General features: G+C 39.4%; 1 protein-coding gene across 1 annotated transcript; it reads left to right on the top strand.

Annotated features, from left to right (window-relative positions):
- The first annotated feature begins 8,882 nt into the window (after positions 1-8,882).
- RGS2 (regulator of G protein signaling 2) lies at positions 8,883-12,189 on the top strand. Its single transcript, XM_011360862.2, has 5 exons — positions 8,883-9,038; positions 10,033-10,134; positions 10,245-10,306; positions 10,879-11,045; positions 11,312-12,189. The coding sequence occupies exons 1-5, from the start codon at positions 8,929-8,931 to the stop codon at positions 11,504-11,506; spliced, it is 636 nt and encodes a 211-aa protein (XP_011359164.1). The 5' UTR covers positions 8,883-8,928; the 3' UTR covers positions 11,507-12,189.
- The last annotated feature ends 5,411 nt before the right edge of the window (positions 12,190-17,600 follow it).

Here is a 17,600-nt window from a genome sequence, read left to right as displayed (position 1 = left end):
GATCAGACAACAAGGACACCTTCTTCCCACCTCAAAAGGTTGCTTTAAGGATAAAAATGAAATTCTGCTTGGCACACAGTGAGCCTCAATAAATGTTGTCTGTTTTGTATTTCTTAAAGACAGAAGGCAGTAAGCAGAAACGAGGACAGACGAAGGACATAACTGATGTTGAAAACAGGAGAAATCTAGAGAGAGAAGCAGAGGAAGAGATGCTTTGTCAGGAGCAGGATAGACAAGTAGCATCACTCTTAGCTCGCAGAGCCGCGGCTGATCCTGGACACTGCAGCTTTGCTCACAGCTTCCTGGCTCTGCTTTCAGATGGCACATCATGACAATACACTGCTATCACCTGAGGTAACCTGAGGCTGTCTCAACCCCAAAATGACCAAACACACCAATGGAATCTATTTGTTAGATTTTAGTCAACCAGACTTGCCTCTGAGGAGACAACATTCCTTTCATGAAATGATTAGGGCCCTTTTCTTTTCTGATGCAACTGAGTCTCTAAACTGTTCACTTCCTTGAGTTTCAACAGATCTCAAAAGATACTTCCTCCAACCTTCATGTAAAAAAAATAAAAATCCTTAGTAACACATTGCGTGTACAGCACTCCACAATTTACAAAGCTTTTTATTTCACATTCACAAGAAGAAAGTATAAAAAGAACAAGCCATAAAGATGGAATCTAGGAATTTTCACTTTTAATAAGATCTCTAGATGACTAGCCAGTTCCCTTATTTCACATATTTTCATGTACTAAATGAGAATCAAATTCTGTCTAACTTTCCTGGGAATACCTACCTGGCATCTGAACTGAAGTTGTGGGTGTTTAAAAACTCTTCAGCCACACATGTATGAATAGTCTCTTGGTTTATTACACAAATTACTAATACCAACCACCGGCTTTTCATTAACTAATTCATTATTTTATTCAACAACTATATATTAAGCATGCAATTACCATGTGGCAAACCATGTAATAGAAGGTGAATTTCACAGCTCAGCTTTCAAGATCAATGTTTTGCAAACATAATTGCACAGCCAGGGTATTCACAAGACCTGTTAATGACAACCCACAAAAAACAGCAATTCTATAGTAGAAAGATTACAGACTTGCAATTCAAAGCCTGGCTTTGCCAGACTTGCTTGCTATTGATTTGGGGCACTTTCTTCATGTCTCCAGAGATCAATAAAACAGGAATAACTGCAGCTATCTTGTAGAGGACTAAGGATAAGAGATCATGATAATATATGCAAAGTGTTTGGTCAGTGTTTGGCACATACAATAGGTGCTCAATAAACAAAACCTCTCACTGTTATTATTAAAGGGGATAGGGCCAGACTCTTTTCTAAGGAATATTCTTAGAAACCCCAATGTCATGTATTATTAATATTCCCATATTTCAAATAGAAAAAAAATTAAGCTCAGCAAAGTTAAATCCTTTATTCAGGTAACAAACTTGTTTAGCATTTACTATGTGTCAGACCAGAGGGAAGAGGACAGGGTCTCTAACGCAGGTACCACTGTCCCCAGAGGAAACACGCAAGAATGCTAAAGGTCTCGATAGGGGGATGTTCAGGGTTGTGGTAGCACCCCAGTGAGCTCTTTTGGGAATTTTCACTTTTATTTCATCTCATTCAGGAGGCTCCCAAGAGGGGGTGTGACAGCTGAGTTGTGACGGCAGTAACCTGACAAAAGCAGTTAATCACTAGCAGCCTGGTCTTGAATGAAACCAAAGCCTTATCTGCAAGACCAGCACATTTCCCACTACATCACAGCTTCTTTGATTTGATTCCGTTAACAAGTATTTTCTTGGCACTTGATCTATGGAAAAGTCTGTTCTAGGTGGCAACAAAGGTGAGTAATTGCTGTTCTTATCTTGTGAAAGCAAGAAGACATAAGACAGACCTACAGTAACCAGCTCAAAACATAAGTGGCAAAGGAGAGTTTAATACCCAAAATCAAGTGTTGGACTGTCAGCTTAAACCTAGCCCTCAGATTTCCAGTGTGCACATCAGTGATCCCTCACATTCCGTGCGGTCACAGGTCATCGACACCGCCACGTGTGAATTCTACCACATTGCAAAGCCTGGTGGGTCTTATTCACCACTTTATCTGTAAATTACAATACAATTTAATTTCTGCCTAATAAAAATTAAAAGGACATTATTTCATCGCTTGTAGGGGCCAAGAATTCTATTTTTCACCATGTATAGTGTTTCTGCTTACCTTAAACTGTTGGCTGGTGGAACCTATTTGAAATATTTAAGTTGTGTACATCTTTATAATTAAAATTTTTCTTTAGTTTTCTTTTGAGTGCTGTCTCCATCAGATCTGGGGATCAGAATGATGCTTACTTCAAAGACCCAGATCCCCAGGGATTGCTGTGGGAGATGCTGTTATTTATAGTCATCAGATTTTTAATGATTAAAAGCCTACCTTATACAAGCCAAGACAGAGAACTAGTCACTGAAGTTTATGCCCTTCTGGAGGAAAGATATAAAATTATTGATAAGTTTAACCTTATTCAAAAAGAATTTGAAAGCCTTGCATCAACTTTTATAAAAGCCAGACTCAAGAACAAACTACCAAAAAAAAAAAAAAAAAAAATGAGGCCATTAATAAAGGGCTGGAAACCTCCAATTCTTTGCTAGAACTTAAAAAACTTTCAGAAAATGACTTAACAAAGAAAATTTCAAACATTTAGAGCAACTTGGCATTACAAGAAATATTCAGTCTTCAGAAGATACATCAAAACACATCCAATTTCAAGCAGCTATACACAAAACATCCTTCAAAGTACATCAGAAAAGTGAAGAACAGCTTTAGACAGCACGAAAAAGATGCCTCAGATGTAAAGTTTTATCTTTGGGAATGTGTACAACTGCTTTCACAAGAAGCTAAAGAATGGACAGAAAGAGTGAGCAAACTTGTTAATCAGGGATAAAAAGGTTTAAACAAAATGAGATTCTGCTGCATATAGAGCAAGTCCTAAATGGTTACAAAAGTCAGATCATCGCCAAAGATAAGAGATCAGCCTGCTTCTCCTGAAGAAGACAACATGGATGGTGGTGGGACCTTGGACTATGTAACCTCGGACTATATAACCTTGAACTACATAACGAATGCATCAGAAAATGGAGACTTCTGATGAAGATGAATACAGAGGAGTTTTGAAGAAACTCACAGATGTTTTGGGGTAAATACAGCTGATTTAGGCTGAGCCAGTCCAGATGACTTTGCTGGCCTTAGCTAGGTTTATTTTAACATATTTTTCATATTCAAAGAATATGAAACCAAATGAACACTAAGTTAATCAAAGGAGAGAAAAGAAGTCATGCACTGAAAGACTGAAAGTCTCCAAACAAGACAGCTTTGCAACAACCAGAAAGCGGGGAGAAGGGAGGGCGAACGGCAGGGGCCGGGGAGAGGATGCAATTAGAAAGGAACAGGCAAAGAGGCAGCTGTATGTCCTTCCTAAACTGCACTTTTGAGAAAAAGAAATGAATTTTCACCAAATATCCAATATTGAGAGAAGTCACCCTATAAAGATAACAGAGAATCTTTCTAAATTAGATGAAAAAATTAGCATGTGAAGAGCTGAGCATTTGCAAAACATTTTTGAAGAAAAAAGTAACCTTGTGTCCCCAGCTTTCCCCATGGGGCATTTGGAAGCATGCACGTGGACCACGGGGAACTGGATGGATGAGCAGACTCTCAAGAACAGAGGAGGACCAGGCAGCGATGGCACAGGCCAGAGCCCTTTGGTGTGCACCAGCTGCAAACCTCCCAGGACCACAGACAAAAGAGCCCTTCGTTAATCCAGCCCCATCCCAAACACCTGCGTCCTCCACAGAGGCCAGGCAGAGCTTGTCCTGGTGCTCCTTGAACTGATAGACACTCAGGGCCTTCTTTTGATTCAACCCTTCCCCCTGAATAGGAGACAGAGCACCCTAGGAGCAGCACCAAACAGTGGGTGCTAGCAAAGGCCCAGAAAAATGGGACAGAGTCCCTAGAAGAAGTTCTGCAAGGCCAGCCCCTTGCACTATGCTATGCATATAGAGCAAGTCCTATGTCTTCAGGGTGTTCTTCGCACTGGTTTCTTTCCATTTCCTTGCAAAGGGCAGCTGCTGTGATACTTGTACCCTAAAGATATGAAGACCAGGCACAAGGAGGCTGAGCAATTTGCCTGAGGTCATAGCTGATGTAGCGTGGAGAACCGGGAACTAAAGGAATTGTCCCAATAGTAGATAAGCCCTTCAACCATTTTGCCTTCCTAAAGATAATTTATAAAAAGAAATGTCAAATGATTTTGTCTTTTGAAGCTAAGGATATTATGGAGTCTAGTGCCATTGGCTCAGCATTTAAGACTTGAATATTTATCACATGACAACTATCAAGGCCTACTGGTATCTCCTTAAAAGCATTATCCTTTTTCCAATTTTGTTAAGATTTAGGAATTTTTGACTGTTTAAAAAAATGTGCCTGGGAGAGAACATCCAGAAGGTTTTAGGTTCTTGTGAAGCAGTTGTAGATCAAAGACCTTTGAAAACCAAAGTCTAAAATGGATTAATACTCTCTACAAAGGAATAGTCAATATTCCAGTCAATAAACTGGAAATCTGGAAATACCGGCACAGAAAGATTCTTTATTTACTAGAAGAAAAGCAGCACTTCTTCAAACTTAAAAAAAAAAAAAAAAAAAAAAAAGACAGATTCTCAAAGATTGATATCATACAGACCTTGTGAAATTTTGTATCTTATGAAACCAATATCTCAATATTCCAAAAAAGGAGTCAATAGGACATCGGGTGCTGCAATGATCTGACAAAATTCTGTGCACAGAAACAAAAATTCCGGGCAGAAGAAATTCCAGGGAAGAAATGCCTAGCTTCACCTCCTCACTTTATAGGCAAGATGCCTTCCAGGTAACTTATTACATAAGAAAGTATCTACAAGCCCTTCTCTCCCCTGAGAGTCTGTGTAATCTACCATCACAGGAGAGAGCAGCCCTGGGCATACATGGGACACAGCCTCCCAACTTTGACTGCACACTTCAACTACAGGAATCTCAACACATGTGAGTTTGTTTGTTTTAATTTGGAAAAAAAAAAAAAAAATTTGTGATGCTCCTGCTGTTCATTTCCGAAGAAAGTCCAGATGTTTTAGTAAGGACAAGACCATTCAATTTAAGTGGGGCCTGCCTGAGTTTGAAGTGTGACATCCCCCATACTCTGGATGAAGTTAAGGCGGAACCACGAAGTACTCTCACTGGAATTACCAACACAGGACTGGTAAAATGATTAACTCTTCTACAGTATATGTCGAGTGTTAGGTTGAAACGTTGATTAATTCCTGACAAAAACACTAACTTTCTCTTTTATCAGCTTCTGGGTATGCACATTACATTCTAAGAAAGAGCATTAATTATAATGTTTAAATCTCAGATTATATTAGGGGTGAAGAGTGGAGAACAGAAATGTGTATACATTCATTCTGTTAAAAGAATATTTCATTGACTAAAGTTAAATAAGAATTCCCTCAAAAAAAAAAAAAAAAGAAGAAGAGAAACAGAAAAACAAGACAGGTGTCACACTTCCTCAAATATGGTCAACAAGTTGGGTGCTTACAGTTTTCATTTTTTCCAATTACTCATCACACCCTTTGCCACATGGCATTTAATTTCCTAGTGGTTTATTTTTTTTTTCCTTTTTTCTAAAACTTACTACCTATTTAAGATCTCATAAGGTAAAAAACAGGTTTACAGCTTTTACAAATTTAGGAACTAAGATATTTTACCCAAATAAGCAAAGCACAGAGTAATACACAGAATGATCCTTTTGTGGGGTTTTTATTAGCATATATCTTGTGTTCTAAATTTCTAAAGCATAAGTATAAAATATTTTTCGCTAATAATACTGATTTTTGATTAATAAGAGTTCGCATGCAGGGGGAGGGGAAGGGGGAAATACAGCGGAGGAGACTTTTGCTTTTCATATTCTCCCTTTGGCATTACCAGAAACTTGTATTTTTTTGTTTGCTTTCTACTGTAATTTATTATTATTATTATTATTATTATTATTATTATTATTATTATTATTATTATTTTAACACAAAAAGTTCAAGAACCATGCTGAGAACCTCAACCACTAATGTGTGCAGGGCCTCTCCAGTAGGGGGCATGATAGATACAACATGGAGGATGCAGATTAGTTTGCCAAGTCGCTCCCGAGCTGTGGTTTGCTGTGTAATATTTACCACAGAATGGAAAATATGTGTGATTTTAATATTGAGCAATCCCATTTACCTAAAAGACAGTTGCAACAACAACAGCAACCAAAAAAAAAGGGAAGTCTTGAAACACTAGTTTTTGCTTTAAATATATGTCTGCCTGTCTTTAAAAAAGACAGTAACATGGCAATTTTTTGACAAAAAGGTTTCAGTCTATAGAGGGTATTGGTTTAACTCTTAAAATTTCCCATAAATACAGAAATGATAAATTACATTCAGATTTGTCAATCGACCTCATAATTTTCAAGGAAAAAAATATTTTTCTGCCATATAACACCAGTTGTCAATTGGATATAGTTTATGAAAAAAGCAAAGCATTATATTAAATGCTTACAGAAACATCTAGAATAGTCTATATTTAAACCAGTTGCTTACATGGATATATACATACATACACACATACATACATACATATTTACTTTTGTGAATATATTAAGATGATTGAACTTTTCTAGCTTGGAAATCTCTGAAAAGTTTAAATGTCCAACAGTTCACTTATTTTCCTTATTTGCTTACTATCCAGAGAGCATTTACTAAGTATCTAGTAAGTATCTATGAGCTTGATACTCTACAATTTTCTGAGACATTATCTTGCTATGTAAATAGTACTTACACATTTATAAACTAATTAACTGAGTAAATCCTTTAATGATTTTTCTAAAGTAACTATGCTTCCAGATATTTCCTTTCTTCACACATATGCAAAAAAACAAGTTTGTACGGTACTTTAGAATTTGCAAAAGCCTTTCACATAAGATTCGCATAATATACAATGAGATTGGCAAGAAAGACACATTATTGTTCACACAGATGAGAAACTGGAGCTCAAGGAGCTGAGATTGGATTATCCCAACACTTACTTAACACGTATTTATTTAACGCAGATTAAGCTGAGACTCCAATTAGGGCCCCTGACACCAGTCTGTCCCTGCTACCTGTCAGAACACCTGGCCCTTCCACTATGAGCAAGCTCTACCATTCAATGTTCTAAGTGAAAAATATACTGAGGTTTTTATTGGCAAGAAAAAGCAAGTGTTTGCATATTACACGTATTTAATAAATATTGAATCATTAGAAAGTGAAAGTAGATGTGAGAAATATTAAGTGATGTTCTTTCAGAGATGAAGCACAAAGCATATGCTTGAAAGAAGTGACATTCTTACATTTCGCAAATATGTTTAAAGTATTTATTTACAAAATTGAAATGATTTTCCTTCCCATAATAAAGTATATGGCTTTTCTTTATAGCAATAATTGCAGATTTTACCCTCCAAGTCAAACTGTGAGCTCCAACTCCTGGCAGCTCACCATAAGAAAATGTTAAAATGGTTCCAAATTTAACAGTTCTAATGCAAAGTAGGGAGAATATTTGCAGCCTAGTCAATATCTTGTTAATCTTATTGTATTGTCTCCTTGGATGCTTGATGGGAAAACCACTTGAATATTCCACTGTTCAGTTCTAATAATGTTATCTGAAATCAAAGAGTTTCCTGGTTGAGGCTATCTCTTTTGCCTTACCAATCGGACCATTTAAAGCTTGCTAAAGCAGAGATGATTTTTGAAGAATTAAGAAGTTAAACTTATTTAAGCAAACTGTTAAATTCCCCTACCCTCCCTTTTTGCCAGTTATTAAGTGTTCTGGTAAATTATAAGCCAACTGAGAATGACTCATGAGGAACTCCTACATCCTGGCGCTCTTAAACTAGAACGATGTTGGCACATCACAGGCTGCGAGGTCTTGGTGTTCCCCTGTCTCATCATCCGGAGATCTGTGGTTTCTGCTCTGGAAAGAGGCAGCCACGACTCCTGAGGAGTCAGCCGTGAGCCCCACAGACAGACCCAGTCACGTTATCTCATGGTACTCAAAAACGCACATCCAGTCACTCTCTCCTGTTCCTTCCCTAACGTTCATTCCACGAAGTGCCTCACGATGCCCAGGCAAGCTGCAGAGGAGGCCACACCACCGCACGTGCACTGTCACTGTGCCTCCTGTTCACAGTGTCCTTCACCAAATTAAATGGAGTCGCACAGAAACCGGTGAGGGTCTCCCCGCGGCCTCAGTTTATAGACCAAGAAATGAGGCGTGGGGACAGGGCGCGCGCTCAAAAAAAAAAAAAAAAAGGTGGGGACAATCTTAATTTGAAATAAGGCAATTGCACCCTGGTTCTCAGCCAGCAGCCTTTGCCTGCGGGGACTCATCACCTGCTTCGGGGGTCAGGAGCAGGCACGTATGGGGGAACGAGCGCCCCCGCCCGGCCCTCAGCCACCTCTGCAGGCACAGCCCTGCGGTCCCGCCCAGCCGCCACGCCTTGGCCAAGGCCCCGGGTGAGGGCTCAGAGTGAAAGGTCCCCGTCTGCTCCCCGCACGGGCCCCAGCCCGCTGCCGCGTTCCGCCCCAGTGCGCAAAAAGCCGAGACCGCAGACGTCAGCAGCGCCCTCGCTTCCATACCCTTCGACGGAGACGTGACGACCTCCGGCCAGGCTAACCCCGCCCCCGGGTCCATCTGCAGCTGGCCAATAGGCACCCTCTGGGGGCGGGGACTGCGTCGCGAGACCCCGCCCCACGCCGCTACCTGCTATAAGTACGGCTGCGGCGCGCCCCGCCACAATCAGCCGCAGCCCCGGAGGCAGGACAATAATGCAAAGTGCCATGTTCCTGGCTGTCCAGCACGACTGTGGATCCATGGACAAGAGCTCAGGCAGTGGCCCCAAAAGCGAAGAGAAGCGGGAAAAAATGAAGCGAACCCTGTGAGTACGGCTTTCTTCTCTCTCCTGCCACCAGTGCAGACCTAGCTCTATGGGTTTGCTGAAACGCTGTGCTTTGCAGCTCGGTTTTAACAATAGGAAACTATGTAGCCTGCGCCTCTGCAGGAGGAAAAAAAAAAAAAATGTGGAAACGCTTAATTTGCTAAGTAAGGTTAAATCTGTGTGCTGTGTATTTTGTTGCGTGAGAGGACTATCGGAGTTTAGGAACTGAAGAAAATTCTTGATAGAGAGGCGGTGGTAGATGCGCTTAGAAATTGCGGTTGGCTTTGTGTCCCCCTGCATTTAAAATGACAGCTGGGAATCCTGCGGCTGAAGGGCGTCCCCATCGTTCGTACGTTGCGTTTTAAGTTCTGATCATCTTACACAGCTGCGGCGATGGAGATATTTTTGCTGTTTCTGAATATATTCGTTTTAAAACCATTTTTTTGTTGTTGTTGTTTCTTTAGTTTTATAATTGATCATCTGCTTAAAATGAGTGTTGTAGTCAGGGAGTGGATGCCACAGCCACACACATCCCTCGTCGTGCACAGCTTCTGGTGTGGTCCAGAACCTCCTACTGCTAGGACAGAAGGGAAATGAGCATGGACTGGCTCAAGGCAGTCCCACTGTCAGCTTCATCAAGGGTGAAATGCCTCTGGACTGTAATTAACGTTGCAAAAAAACTGCTGCCTTTTGCCTGCCAGAAATAGTATCTGAACTATGCAAACTAAATTCATTAAAACATCCTGGTAATTACAGGTAGTTCTTCCCTTAGTTATAAAACTAGTAGTTGTGTACAGATAAATGGATGAAACTAATTGTGTTCCATACATAAGCACAGGGTTCACATGCTAAATGAGTAAGACTGACTTGAGTTCTTGCTTTGTCTGTTCGGTTTGCCTGTATTTACTGGGTGACTCTGGTAAAAATACCATCAGCTGCAGTAGCACTTCCAAGTGTTTCCACTCAGTGAATGTATACATATATATTTTTTTAGATTAAAAGATTGGAAGACCCGTTTGAGCTACTTCTTGCAACATTCTTCCTCTCCTGGAAAGCCCAAAACTGGCAAGAAAAGCAAACAGCAAACCTTCATCAAGTAAGTTGAAAATCATGTTCTTGCATATATGACTAGCTAGCTGTTGAGCTGAAAAGGAGAACTCGAAAGCCCTGACGTACATGAGCTAATGTGCAGAACTTCTCTTGCAGGCCTTCTCCTGAGGAAGCACAGCTGTGGTCAGAAGCATTTGATGAGCTGCTAGCCAGTAAATGTAAGTTCACTTCCTGAATTTGATCCATTCCAAGCATCACAAGAGTCCGGAAAGGTTGTGTCCACGAAACAGAAGAGCAGCTTACATGATGCAGTTCAGCTTTACAGTCATTATGACAGACTCCTTTATTCCCCAGTATTTAGCCATGGACATGCATGGTTCATTCAGATGGAGAAGAAAATTAACCTAACAAAGTGATAGTGGCAGTTGCTCTTTGTTAAGATTCAGTCAGCTTTTCCACTGCATATAGTGTTTTCAGGAGGCTTAGTTCCCAGAGAGCTTAGTGCTCCCCTATAAATATTTTCACTGACAGTCAAGTGAAGTATTCTTGTCTTTATAGCAGTGTGCCAACTTAAGCCTTTGGTCTCCTGGCATCTTAGTCTTTAAAGAGCTAAATTCTGAGGATTACAAGTTTGAGCGAAATCCAGGAAATTGCTATCATCTAGAAATAATAAAATATGAGGGAGAGGCAAGGGAATGGGAGTTCTAGGGAAAAAATTAAGGGATTATTTGGTCACTCAGTTCACATTCTGCATATTTTTGTTCTCCCTCTCCTCCTGCTTCTCCTCCAGATGGTCTTGCTGCGTTCAGGGCTTTTTTAAAATCTGAATTCTGTGAAGAAAATATTGAATTCTGGCTGGCCTGTGAAGACTTCAAAAAAACTAAGTCACCCCAAAAGTTGTCCTCAAAAGCAAAAAAAATATATACTGACTTCATAGAAAAAGAAGCTCCAAAAGAGGTAAGGGGGGGAAAGTGCTTACTTTCAGCATATTATGAACATTCTTAGCACCAAAGTGAAACAAATGAATTGAAATCAAATTAAAAGGGATGGGTTGGGGGAGGCAAATTTTTTTTCTCTAATCTTAGATTTCAGTCAAGTTTCTTCAGTGACTTGGCTTGTGAAGCTGATCACACATTATAGATTTTTGTTTTCAAATATTAAATAGATTTAAACCTCTAACTCTGAATATGAAATAAGACTTTTTTTTTTTTGCTTTGTTTCAGATAAACATAGACTTTCAAACCAAAACTCTAATTGCCCAAAATATACAAGAGGCTACAAGTGGCTGCTTTACAACTGCCCAGAAAAGGGTATACAGCTTGATGGAAAACAACTCTTACCCCCGTTTCTTGGAGTCGGAATTCTACCAGGACTTGTGTAAAAAGCCACAGATCACCTCGGAGCCCCATGCTACATGAGATGGAAACAGAAGCCCCAAAGTGAAGGACATTTCGTTTTTTCCTAAAGGGGAAGGCTGCAGCCTGCCCCCAAAGACTGACTTGAGATCAGCCTGGGTGTTCGGGAGACATTACTCAGAACTGTTGATTTGAAGTTGGAGTCAGTTAGGAAGCTGGTAGTCGTCCAGGAGAAGCTAGTGCCAAGAGGGCTTCCTTAACTGTAGAGAACACAGGGAGAGAGGGGTCCGAATGTGGTGTGTCTCCCACTGGAAAAGCAGGATTGTGAGACTGAAAGATATAATGTAATACTATTGGTCCAAAAGCATTTTCATTATCAGTAGGCCTGGGATTATGTGGCCTTAGCTAGCTGGCTGTGCATCTTTCCCCAAATCAGTCTTATATTACCACATAGTGGTTTTAGTTTTAGTTTATCTTAGTACTAAGTAACATTAAAACGTTTACTACATGCAAGCGTATTGAAGTTCTTATGACTACAGATCATCAGTACTGTTGTCTCATATAACGCTAAAACAGAAATGGTCTGTGTTTTAACTGTTAAGTGGTGTGTCATAGAATGAGTACTGTTGTGTAGAAAGTCCAGCATCCATGATGAGTGCCAAAAACTGTCCTGAAGGCAGCTAAACTTTGAAGTGGTCTTTGAATACTTTTAATAAATTTATTTTGATAAATAATGTTATTGGAAATTTGGTCCAGATGTGAGTGTTTTGTGTTTGCTTGGTAATTGGGAATATGGCAGATACAAAGGAAAATATCTCCTTTCTGGTAAAGAAGAGGCATCATAACTGATGTGCCTCAGACCCGAGAAATGAGAGTTGCAAGGAAGATGTGCTCCTATCTCTAATGCTTCTGCGGGTCAAAGGAAGTATGATCGCATCCTGAGAACCTCCCTGGGATCAAGCTTTCTAATATAATCTCATAAAAATCAAGCTCGTTATTAATGGAAACAAAAGAACATTGACCCATTAAAGACGAGCTAAATGTGAGAACTAAAATAATGTAATAGAGACGAAGTACCAAAATTACATAACTAAGCCTCTCAAATGGAAAAAAAAAAAAAAAGCTAACTAAGGTGAACGCAGGCCAGCCTCTTTATTTTCCTCACTTCCAAGTTCCCCCACAGGGCACTGGCATGAGCTTCCAAAATACATACCTGAAACTGTTCCCTCCACAACAGATCGCAAAGTCCGACTCTTCCTAATTAGCTTGCCTTCACTAGACCAAGAAAGAATCTGGTTCTGTTACTTTCACTAATGATGAAGGCAAAAGAAGCATACTTCTGCCTCTTAGATTTAATCTGTGTCGAGAGGAAGACCTTGAATGTGTTATTTTTCGAACTGGCTATTTAGAAAGGGAATATGTTTCCTCGGCAGACTGGCTTTTCAGCCTTCTTGATTATGGTTTTCATTTTAAAAAAGAAGGAGGGGGCAAAGCAAGGCAAAAATAAAAGAAAAAAAATAAAACTAAAAAAATAAGGAGAGGTGCCCTCATCTTGGATTTGGAAAATCTAAGCCCTAGTAATGATTTCTGCCCTGGCTTCTCAATTTACACCTTCTTGCATGTCACACTGGTCCCCGTGAGGTAGTAAGGGGCTTTAAAAATTATAAAGCACTAAAAAAAAGAAAAGACTTGCTCTGATTTGCTAAAAGAAAAATTGAACTCCCTTAGTTTAAACTGTTTTCACTGTGCTTGTGCTAATTTTCACCTTAATCAGACTTTCTGGCACCAAGAGTCACAAGCTCCATGAAAGACTTTGCCTTGTCCACTCTGTCACCAGCAGCCAGAATAATATATAATAGGTTCTCCATAAATAGTGAAAGGGTCATTGAAAGGGATTTTTCTTTGGAGAATAAATATATCAGGCCTACACAAGCCTTAATTTGGAAAGGTTTTAGCCAGCAGAGAAACCCAGGAGTCATGCCATATATCCGAGTTGTCGCCAAGTCCTATTTATTTCACTTCAAATCTCCAGCCTGCTTTCTATCACCACCCTGATCACAGATGCCAACATCTGATGCCTGGGATAACTGTGATAGTTTCAGCTCACCTCCCCTCACCATTCATCCCCCTTTAATATGTTCTTTGTTAATTCTAGAGGTCCTTTCAAGACATAAATGGCTCTGGTCTCTTGTTGCTTATAAACCCTTGATTGTTTTCCCAAACAATTAGGATAAAGGCACTATCTCTAATACGGTCTAACACCTGCATGGCTTGACCCCTCCTTCCCGCTCCAACCTTGTCTCCACCATATCTCGTCCAGCACTCTCTGCTAACCAAACTGGCCTACTTGCATCTGCTTGTAGGTGCCATGCCCACTGGTTTCACAGGGCCTTTGCACATAATAGTCCCTCTGTACGGAATGCAATTTTAGCTCTTACTCATCATCCATATATCAGTGCGATTGTCACTTCCTCCTCTAGGAAGCCTTCCTTGACCTTTTCACCTAGATCAGATCCCCTTTGAGACAGTCTTATAGCCCAGGTTCTCTAAAATAGAGCACTTGATAGAGTTCTCATTAATGGGTATGATTATTTGATAATCCTAGGTCTGTCCTTGCTGGATTGTTAATGTCACAATTTGAAGACTGTCTTTTTCTGCTCACTGCTAGATCCCAACACCTAGCACCAAGCCTCGCACACAATGGGAGCTGAATAAATAGTGGTTGAATAAATGAATAAGTAGTAAAAGGTGTTATAAATAAATTTTGGTGAAATAAGAAGTATGTAACAAGGCAGAAGGAAATAAAGGTTTTAAAAGCTCTATTGGCTTAGATGTCTGAAAATATCTGCAGAGCTTTTTCCTTTGGCAAAAATATAAAATACCTCTTCCTAGGTATGTTCTCTATAACTTTTGACCTTTAATAGAAGGAGAAGCCAGATTATATTAACAAAAAAACAAGAGTTTTGACTTTTTCAGGGCTGCTAAACCACAGGCTTTACTCAGGCAGTATTTTCTAATGTTCTCCAGTGTGGAACAAACTGAAATAGATTTAAGATTAGAAACCACATACCTCCACAAATAAATATTACTTGATGTTCCAGTTTCTCAGAGTTCATACATTTAGGATCCACAGTCCATTCATTTTGATGTTTCATTTTTCATCTATTTTAAGCCCAGGAGTGTTTCAGAATATGGTAATTTCATACAGTCCCACTGGAAAAAAAAGGAGAAGAAACTGTCTCTTATCTGTCATGTGAGCACAAAGGGGCAATATATGAATTTTAATGAGATAGCTTAAAGTGATCATTCAAAATTTCATAGGAAGCAGGTCTTTGGTAGAGGGTTGGTCGATGTGTTTATTTTGCCACAATATTTGATCATTAATGGCAGCAATTCTCGCCTTACAGGAAGGGAGAGTGAAGGAAATTTCTCTGTATCACGAGAGATTTTATGGACGAGGGGGATAGAGACCAGCAAGTACTCGCCCTGTGCCAGGTACAATCCTAATTCAAACTCTGTTTTCCTATGGTAGTCCAAAAATTGCAGCTAAAGAAGAGTCAGACTTTATAAGAGTGTCACCACTATTAAACACTGAACTCTGACATGTACATAGATTCCCAGGGTCTGGATTAGATGCCTTTTGACAACTTTAGAAAACCATTTTCAATGTCTTCGTCATTGGCAAGGAGATGTTTACCTAATTCTTGGCATCCTAGCTAAGGAGTAACTTGGAGTTGCCGGAGGTGATAATAACCATGTAAAAGAGTTGCTCCTGTGACCTGGAGGATGAAAAGAAGAGTCACCAGCAGGAGTAGGAGGCTCATCCCAGCCTAAGGCAGCAGCATTAAACAAAGGCCTGAGAAAACTATTGTGTGCCATGACCCATGCCCACACTGCATGTGGAGCATCAAGCCCAGGATGGGCGTAAAAGCACGAGCAGGTGATAGAGGACCTTGAATATTAAAAGTTGGGATTTTATTCTGAGGCAATGGGATACCAACTTCAACTAAATAATTTAGACAGCAATACGAAGGATGAATTGGAGGCATGCAGGTGTGTTAGCAGACTTCAGTGATAGCTCCAGATGAGAAATGCCATGTCCCTACACCAGGGACACCAGAATGGTGTCACCAAATAATTCAATATCACTTAATAGCAAATGACACATTACCTACTCTGTGCAGAATTCTGATCTAAACCCTACAGAGATTAAATATAAATACGAGTAAGACATAGTCCCTGTCCTCTAAGAGGCACCAAGTAAGTAACTAATAAAAAAATGTATAAAAATTAAAACATAAGAAGAACTACAATTGGTGATTAATTATCAAAAGAGAAGTACAAACACCTTTAGCTGGAATGAATCAAGAAACAAAGTGAAGCGACATTTTTGATGAGATTTAAAGAACAGGTAGATTTACTAAGGACTAATGAGGTTGAAGGGGAGAGTATTCAGTGTAGAGAAACAGTTTAAATAATGAGCAAGAGGGAAAGCAGAATGACATCTTGCATTGTGCTGATATTTGTGCAGCCAGTTATTTTTGGTGGGGATATATGTTGTAAAGCTATTATATTGATTCAATTTTTTTTTGCAAATATTTATAAAGGGTTTCTTTGGGCAAGAATGATGTGAAAGAGTAGAAGAAATGGTCATCTACTGAGAAGAAAAGGAACGGAAAGTATGGGAGCTCAGGATCACAACTCAAGGCTACATTGCATTTCTCTTAAAAACAGATTCCCGCAAGATCATCAACCAGCCTAGTCATCAAGCTCTATGACATCTTCCTTCAGGAAATCGCAGGCATCTTTCTTTCTCTTTCTACAGCCAGGTCCTTACTCACCATTGTCAGCCTCACGACTGGATCTCAAGACATCTCAGATCCTATGTCCTGCTTCTATTTATTCCCTAGATTGCCATTTGAACAGTGATATTCTCATGTCACTCTTAAAACCAGAAAAACATATGAACATAGAAGAACTGGTGTCTTCTAAATGGTAAACTTCGATACCTTAGGCTAAAAATCTCCACTATTTGTTTTTTTCTGTCTATCCAACCTTATTTCTCACCACTGACCAGAAATATTCAAGACTGGATTTTCTTATTGTTCCTGAGATAAATTATCTTTCTATTATTATTAGATCAAATTGCCCCCTTCCTTAGAACTGCTCTTTCTTCCTTTAAATTTTACTCATTTTTCAAGGCTCAGATCAAGTTTCACCTCTATGAAATATTGCCAAGGGTGTGTCAGTTGTATCTTTTAACTAACTGAACCATTTCGGCTTATTCCACTTAATTTTTAATGAGTAAGTTTCCAGACATAGAGATACTCAGTATCCATTGATCACTCTGATTAGCTCATTGATTATTGATTCACAGACTCTTCAGTAAAAATGTATCAGTGATATAAATGATTTCATTTATGTTTGCTAAAGTCATTTACAAAAAAAAAATTTTTCAGGAGTCCACATAGTTTTTCATTTAGGCTCTGCATTTTTGCCTTGCAAATTTAGGGGCGGGGCGGGGGGGAAACTAAAGTATGTGGATCTTGGATAAGGTCCTAACATTAGGTTTTTCCTGAATCCCAAGTTAATCAGATATTTATATGATTTAAAAAGTACACTGATCTATATAGAAAGTTCCCTTAGGAGCGAGGCTGTGTGTTTATTTAGCTTCTGTATATCTTAGGCATGTACATACGTCATACCAAAATCAAAATAAGGAAAAAGAGAAATGGACCAAAAAGGAGAGTAAGAAGAAACTATTTGCTGCTGTCTGCTTTGGAGTAAGAAGGGACCTGATTTTTCTTTTTTTTTCAATGCATTTGCAACTTCCAATCTCATAGGCCTATTTCCACTTTCATCCCAAATTATTATCTGTCTTTAGCTTTGAAATGCAGGCATGGGTTTATCTATAATGAGTGCTTTTTGGAACTGCAATATCAAAAGAACTAAGAAAATATGCCATTTCTGTGAATCGTGGTATAGTTTGAGAAAGACCAGATATAAACTTGGTTTGTAAAGCAGGTGGTACTTAGTAGACCTTTGCCCTGTGTGCTGAGAAGTTTATAATATTAAATCTCTATTTGGCACAAACCAACACATTCTCATGTAGAGTGATTTCTTACACAAATGGCCGTTGAGCATGGCAGCCTAAATG

Source organism: Pteropus vampyrus, unplaced genomic scaffold, assembly GCF_000151845.1.
Source record: "Pteropus vampyrus isolate Shadow unplaced genomic scaffold, Pvam_2.0 Scaffold60, whole genome shotgun sequence".
Classification (NCBI taxonomy): domain Eukaryota; kingdom Metazoa; phylum Chordata; class Mammalia; order Chiroptera; family Pteropodidae; genus Pteropus; species Pteropus vampyrus.
The sequence above is the reverse complement of the archived record's forward strand: the minus strand, read 5'-3'. Positions and strand labels throughout refer to the sequence as shown.